This window comes from Bison bison, unplaced genomic scaffold (genome assembly GCF_000754665.1).
Source record: "Bison bison bison isolate TAMUID 2011002044 unplaced genomic scaffold, Bison_UMD1.0 scf7180017864526, whole genome shotgun sequence".
Lineage (NCBI taxonomy): Eukaryota > Metazoa > Chordata > Mammalia > Artiodactyla > Bovidae > Bison > Bison bison.
Genome location: NW_011495077.1, coordinates 1,464,439 through 1,472,441, shown reverse-complemented (window position 1 = coordinate 1,472,441; position 8,003 = coordinate 1,464,439). Strand labels below are relative to the sequence as shown.

Here is an 8,003-nt window from a genome sequence, read left to right as displayed (position 1 = left end):
ACAGCATTTGGTCCCATCACTTCATGGGAAATAGATGGGGAAACAGTGGCTGACTTTATTTTTCTGGGCTCCAAAATCACTGCAGATGGTGATTGCAGCCATGAAATTAAAAGCCACTTACTCCTTGGAAGGAAAGTTATGACCAACCTAGCTAGCATATTAAAAAGCAGAGACATTACTTTGCCAACAAAGGTCCGTCTAGTCAAGGCTATGGCTTTTCCAGTGGTCATATATGGATGTGAGAGTTGGACTATAAAGAAAGCTGAGTGCCGAAGAATTGGTACTTTTGAACTGTGGTGTTGGAGAAGACTCTAGAGAGTCCCTTGGACTGCAAGGAGATCCAACCAGTCCATCCTAAAGGAAATCAGTCCTGAATATTCATGGGAAGGACTGATGCTGAAGCTGAAACTCCAATACTTTGGCCACCTGATGTGAAGAGCTGACTCATTTGAAAAGACCCTGATGCTGGGAAAGATTGAGGAGCAGGAGGAGAAGGGGGCGACAGAGGATGAGATGGTTGGATGGCATCACTGACTCAATGGACATGAGTTTGGGTGGACTCCGGGAGTTGCTGACGGACAGGGAGGCCTGGCGTGCTGCGGTTCATGGGTTTGCAAAGTTGGACACGACTGAGCGACTGAACTGAAGTGATACCTCATATTAATGGAATCCTACTATATTTTTCCTTTTATGTCTTGTTTATTTCACTGAGTATAATGTATTCAAGTTTCCTTCATGTTGTAGAGTTTTATTTATCAGAGTTCATTTCTTTTAAGGCTGAATAATATTTCATTGTATGTACATACCACATTTTGTTTATCCACTCATTCAGTCTGTGGACATTTGAGTTGTTTCTACCTTTTTGGCTATTGTGAATAATGTTACTATGAACATGGATATAAAATATCTGTTCAAGCCCTTTCAATTTTTTTGGGTTTATGTCTAGAAGTTAGATTGCTGGATGATATGATAAATCTACATTTACTTTATTTAGGAACTGCCATATTGTTTTCCACAGTGGCTGCATCATTTTGCACTCTCATCAGCAATGCATGAGAGTTCTAATTTATCCACATTCTTGACAATAGTTGGTATAATCTGTTCATAAAAATGTTTTAAATACTATTCATCTTAATGGATATAAAGTAATATTTCATTGTGATTTTAATTTGCGTTTCTGTAATCATTAGTGATGCTACACATCTTTTCATGTACTTGTTAGCCATTTGTAGAAGGATTGTTTGTTTTTGTTGTTGAGAACATAGTTTTTTAGCTTATAGTGGCTATATAACCCCTTTTTAAAAATCTTTCCATTGTAATTGGGCCAGTTAAATTTTCTATTTCTGTTTAGATTTTTAAAAATTCTCTTTCTTTAGGGATTCATCCATTTCCTCCTGGTTTTCCTATTTGTTGCTGAAGAGCTACCCATGGTATTTTCTTACATAGATCATTTTATACCCTAAATTATAGTTATTTATGTATATCTTCCTTATTAGATTTCAACTTCTATTCAAAGGATAAATTAAGTTTATCAATGAAATGTGCATTTCCTTGAATATAGTATTCATATAATAATTATTTCAGAATAAATTAACATGTGAATTCCATTATTTAATTAATATTTGATTTACCAATGACTTAAATTTCATTAAAATATTGAACATGTTAGTAACAAGTTTCATAGGTTAAATACTGTATTTAGCTTTGAATAAGATTAATATGACATTCAGAATATAAAATTTATAGTATTTCAAACAGAAAAGCTTTTGTTAGCAACTGGTGTGAAATTCAAAAGGAAGAGAGGACAGTTAAGATGAGAGATAGATGGAAAAAAACTAACATTTAGTGAGACTTATTAGGTTCCTGTCACTATTTAAGTTTCTTGCATAGAGTATCTCATTTGACTTTTATCATAATCCTTTGGAATGGCCATTGTCATCCCCATTTTACAAATGAGAAAACTGGGGCTCAGGGAAGTAAACAACCGGAAAGAGGAAGAGTCTTTCTAAATAGGAATGAAGAATTTCTATGAATTTTTATACTAAACAAAGCATAAGTAGGTTATGTGCAAGATAATAAGCAGCTAGCCTTTTTTTTTTTTTGAATTTTTACTGATATGTATCTGTGGCAAGAATGTAAGTGTGAAATGAGAACAGTGCTAAATGAGGACTGGTCTCTTCTCCTCAAAGTTGTTAGATAAACAGACACAAAGCAATATGCATGAAAGTACTTTCTGAGTATGGATATTACCTATGACTACAGATTGGTGTTAGAGGCTTATGGTGAATTACAGAGCTAGTGCATGCATGCGTGCCTGCTAAGCTGCTTCAGTCATGTCCGACTCTTGTGACCCTGTGGATTATAGCCTACCAGACTCCTCTGTAATGGGATTCTCCAGGCAAGAATATAGGAGTGGGTTGTTGTGCCCTTCTCTAAAGAGCTAGTACCTGCTATCAGAGAGCTATATTCTGCTGGGAAGCCAAGCAGACGTTGATGGAATGAAGAGAAATATTCAGATCTGATAATTTCTAAAAATGCCTTGAGAGGCCACAGAGCTTATGAATTGCTGCTGAGTTGCACAGTGACTGGCGCCCCAGAAACATGTCATCAAGCTTTTTGTGGATGAGAAAGCCTCCATCTGTTGCAGAGGCCTGATGCTCCCTTAGCTTGACTGGGGATCTTATGTGCAGCCTCTTGGATCCACAGGTTTATTAGAAGAGCTTGTTCACCTGCTCCCTAAACACCTGCTTCACCTGTTTGTTCCTGAGGGTGTAGATGAAGGGATTGAGCACTGGGGTCACCACAGTGTTGAGCAAGGCCACCACCTTGTTCCTGTCCTCCCCCTGGCTGCTCTTGCCTGACCGGACATACATGAAGATGCAGCTGCCATAGAAGAGAGAGACAACAGTGATGTGGGAGGAACAAGTTGAGAAGGCTTTCCACCTCTCCTTGGCTGCGGGGAGGCGCAGGATGGTGTGGAGGATGTGGCCATAGCAGGTAGCCGTCACGGACAGAGTGCCCAGGAGGCTGACGTTGGCCAGGATGAAACCTAGAAGCTCGATCAGACTTGTGTCTGCACATATGAGTTCCAGGAGTGGAAAGCTGTCACAGAAGAAATGATCAATGATATTGGGACCACAGAATGGCTGCTGAAATATGATGGAACATGGAATGGCTATAAGAAGGAATCCCATGATCCATGAAAAAAGAGCTAACTGGACATAGACTCTTTTGCTCATGATGGTGACATAATGCAAAGGATTACATATGGCCACATACCTGTCAAAGGACATCACTGCCAGTAGGAAGAACTCTGTGGTGCCCAGGAAGAAATAGAGGAAAAGCTGGAGAAAGCAACTGGCTAGGGAGATGGTCCTGTTTCCAGTCAGGATGTTGGTCAGCATCTTGGGGAAGATGACCGAGGTGAACCAGATCTCTAGGACAGCAAAGTTGTGGAGGAAGTAGTACATGGGGGTGTGGAGGCGCCTGTCCATGAGGGTGAGGACCACGATGAGGAGGTTCCCTAGTAGAGTGAGCAGGTAGGTCACGAGGAGCCCCAGGAAGAGGAGCAGCTGCAGCTCACAGGCATCTGAGAGCCCCAGCAGGATGAACTCGGTAACAGTGGTGTGGTTCCCCATGGCTCCTCTGACCTTTGCTGGGAATGCCCAATCAGTGGTGTGCAGCATCAGGAATCATGAGGTTCTGGATCTGAGGACATTTGGAATGTATAGGAAAAAGTGCTGAATGTACCATTTAGAGTTGTAGAAGTCCTTTTTTTGTTCTTTTTTTCTTTCTTTTTTTTTTTTACCAAGCCTCTTTGAGGCTACTTGTCTCTTTTATTGCCCCTGGTGTTTCTACGTGGTAACGAGTGGTGTTGCCAGGGATGCTAAGTAAACATCCTCAACCAAAAGTTATTCTTGCTTGTTTTTGTTAACTGAAATTTTATTTCTGTTCCTCAACAATTCCTTTGCCTCTGACTTCCATTACCTTTCACTGCCTTTCATTTTTATCTTTATTCTAATATTGGGTCTTCATTCATAAGTAGTCCCTATTTGAGGCTGACAAATATTTGAGGCTGGGAAAAATAGCAAAATGGCTAAGTTAAGCCATTTTACTTAATTTAGTCATTCACTATACAGATCCATACTCCTGGGTAAACTGATTATTCATAAACACTCTATTGCTATTTCAGTATTACCTGAAAATGTGATGCCTTTCACTAGTTTTTGGATTAATAAAGAGAGAAGAGGAAATCTATGAGAGAAAAGCACAATGCTTACCAATCAAAAAGAGAATAATCCAAGTAATGTATGCACAAATAAAAATTTGTTAGTGGAAAAAAATTTGTTAATGGGAATTTGGTATTTATCCTAATGTGGACATTGGATTTGTCCTAATGTGATAGATCCATAGTCTCCTGATTACATATTCCCATGGGCTCAAGATACAATAGACCCTTTATTTTTAAAAAAAATTTTAGCTGTTTTATATACATAGGTTTCAGCACATGGCATTTCAGCTTGGAACCATCAGCTTTTCAAATCCTATTTATCCTTTAAGTCTCTCCTTAATAAGTGCTATCATTTCCATAAAATCTTCTCTTTTGAATGCATGAGTCTCTGTATCCCTCATAATTTTATTATATATCACAACTTTTATTGTGTTTTATAGTTGTTTTTCATCTTTGTATTTTATATACCCTTAGAACAAGTTTCTTGAAACAATCAGCTTTAATAGCATGTATTGAATGAGTGAACAATACCTCAAATATCTGTGGGATGGATTTGGTGGTTTTTGACACACAATAGATTGAGGATGTGTCACTTACGTGGTACTTCACAGAAGACAGAAATCTTGCTGTCATGTGCCAACTGGCCCATCTGAAGAGGGTTTGCTTTTCCTCATGAGAAGGTGGAGACGTCTCCCCACAAACATTCTCTAAGGAGTAACTCTCCATCTTTGAGATAGTCTGGAGTTTGAGCTAGTAAATAGAGGTCTGTTTGGGTCTGCTAGAATGCTTCCAGCAGAAAACAAAAGCAAAACCCCAAACCTAAAAAACAGCTCTTTTTAAAAGTCCGCCTCCCTACAAGTTTCCTTCCTTAAGCATTATCAACTACTCACTTAATTATCAGACAGAACTGTAGCAACAATTATTTTTCAGTCACTGGAGAATAAGATTGGGACCCAGTTTAGGTACCTGGGGTGAAGGAAATGCTAGGGGATATTAGTAGAGAGGATGAAATGGTAAACTATATAAACTTTACCTTTCTTATGGTTTTGCCTTCTCTTCAGCACAGGCTACACTAGTCAAAGTTATTCCAAAGCTACTATTGTATCTAACATTTGTTTACAGGTATTAAAGAGCACAAAACAGTTGATCAGCCTCAGAGAATATAACTAAGGGCTCTTCACAAGGGGTTATTTCTAGGCTCAATATCATTTATCTTCTCAGCAATTTGAGAAAGAACTCTCTGTGGCCCAATCATGCAGTTCATAGGTGAGTCCAGGTGGTTGAGAAACTTACCCAACTCATTTTAGAAGAGAAGCAGGATCCAATATGAGTATGATATCCAGACACATCATCAGGAGCTAATAGAATGAGTATCATTTAGGCAAAGTCCTGATGGAACATATTGGGAAACAAATGGGAATAGAGACTAAGGTGAAGAAGAATTGGCTGGGGGTGGAAGGAGAAAGCTCTGGGCTCATACTGAATCATGAAGTTAGTGCAGATAAATCATGAAAAGACACTGTGATTAGCCCAAGGATATGTCTCACAGACAGGATGGCTAATAAACTTTTTATTTTTTCCCTACTTCAAATGGGAGGTCAACAGCTGGGTGGGACAGTCTTCCAGATACAAAGGGAAGGGGTCCACTTCATGAGTTCAGGTATTTCTCCTTTTATCCTTCAGACTTGGTGAGTGAACTGGGAGACGTGCCTGGCACCCTGAAAGCCTAGGCATGACTGCACTATTCACCCAGACTATTCATTGTTTTAAGGGTCAGTTATGCAGTACCCGGTAGGAAAGTCTTTGTGGGTGCCCTGGAGGTTTGTCCTGCCTCTCTATAGTTCTAGTACTTAGAAGGAGGGTGAGATCTTCTCCTTCTAAGGAAAATCATTAAGAGTTTCAGGCAGACTTGATGCTCTCCAGAGCTTTGGGTTTTTCAAGGGGACAGCTACACAGAGCACAAGGAAGGACAGACAAATTTCCTCAATGTGAGTAACTTAATGGTTCTGCCTGGACAAACATTGGCTTGCCTAGCACTGACCTGGATGGTGGGACTGAAGCTACAGATGAGACCCAGTGTGTGTGTGCTCAGCGTGCTCGAATATAGAAGATAAGTGCCAAGAAAAGCATGGTTTGGGGAAGTCACTGTTGCTCTGCCATCTGTGCAAGGCCATAGTGGAGATTACCTTCTGGCCCAGGGTTAGGTTTCTAGCTGCCCTCTGAAAAGTGAAAGTGTTAGTTGCTCAGTTGTGTCCAACTCTTTGGGACCCCATGGACTGTAGCCCACCAGGCTCTTCTGTCCATGGAATTCTCCTGGCAAGAATACTGGAGTGGGTTGCCATTTCCTTCTTCAGGGGATCTACCCGACCCAGGGATTGAACCCAGGTCTCCTGCATTGTGGAGAAGGCAATGGCAACCCACTCCAGTACTCTTGTCTGGGAAATCCCTTGGACGGAGGAGCCTGGTAGGCTACAGTCCATGGGGTCTCGAGGAGTCGGACATGACTGATGTGTCTTAGCAGCAGCAGCAGCAGCTCCTGCATTGCAGGCAGATTCTTTGCTGTCTGAGCCACCAGGCAGCCCTCTAGGGAGATTCCAATCAGGCTATCTAAAATACACTACTCACAGGATTTCAGAAGATAACCTGGTTCACATGAGTATATCTTGAGCTTGATCTGAGTGCAGATCTTATACCATTGGTATGAGACCCCTATCTCTCATGAATTTGATGGCATCCTTTAAGAACAACAGTTCTTTTCCAAAGTATCCTGAATGGTCATTTGGGTTTTCCTGGGTGGGAGAATGATTTCCTTAATTTTGTCATCATTCAGTTCACAGGATCTGATGAGGCCAGAATGTCTTGAAAATTTCCAAGTTCAGCAAGCTCATCCTGGGAAAAGCCTGGGAAGCATTCAGTTACCATTTAGTGGAATCTTCCTTTATCCTCCTTTTGGACTAATTGAGGGTGATTTTGACTGATAAAGACTTCTATTACATTCTTCACGTTGGGCCAGTCTCTGTGAGATATTTCTCCTGTGGACAATGGGGCTCTATAAGACAGTAAATGAGCTACTCCTGGAATAAACACATCTCCTTGTGGAAGTGACATAAGGGTTGGAAGATTTGGATGGCAGCTTTGTTTTCTTCAGGGATCTACTCTTATCCTAAGATTTATGGTCCCTGGGTTCCCTGGAGAATTAGTATAATGAGCCTCACTCAGCTTCTGCCCAACTCTCTTGCCTGTTCCTTATTACAACTTTTCAAATAAAAGTTTCAGCTGTTTGTTCAAGTCAAGAATAACGTTACTTTTAAAGTGATACATCTAATTATTCTTCTGAAGTTGAGGCTCCTGTCTAACATTAGATAGTCCTACTATCACAGGGATGTAAGGAGCCATCACAGGCAATGTAGAACCTTGAGATTTCCTTGGTGGTCCAGTGGCTAAGACTCTGTGCGTCCAACGCAGGAGGCCTGGGTCTGATCCCTGGTTGAGGAATGAGAATCTCACATGCCGCAACTAAGATTCCATGCAGCTGAATAAGGAAATACAAATATTAAATATTAAAAGAAAGCTAAAGTGAGGGTATAGAGGGCCCAACCTGTTGATGGAAATTTTGGCAAAGTCACGTTGTAGAAAAGCATTTGGGATGAGAGATATAGTTCTGGCCATATTTAGAAAATACAATCTGCCATGTGCAGGTAATATTATTGCCTATTTCATGAGGCTCTGTGAGTATCAAATGAGAACTGTTCTTAGTATAGGACTTAATCAG

General features: G+C 40.5%; 1 protein-coding gene across 1 annotated transcript; it reads right to left on the bottom strand.

Annotated features, from left to right (window-relative positions):
* Positions 1–2,701: 2,701 nt before the first annotated feature.
* LOC104981981 (olfactory receptor 49-like) lies at positions 2,702–3,638 on the bottom strand. The gene has a single exon (XM_010831239.1). It carries the CDS (start codon positions 3,636–3,638, stop codon positions 2,712–2,714), a length of 927 nt encoding a protein of 308 aa, XP_010829541.1. The 3' UTR covers positions 2,702–2,711.
* Between the last annotated feature and the right edge of the window lie 4,365 nt (positions 3,639–8,003).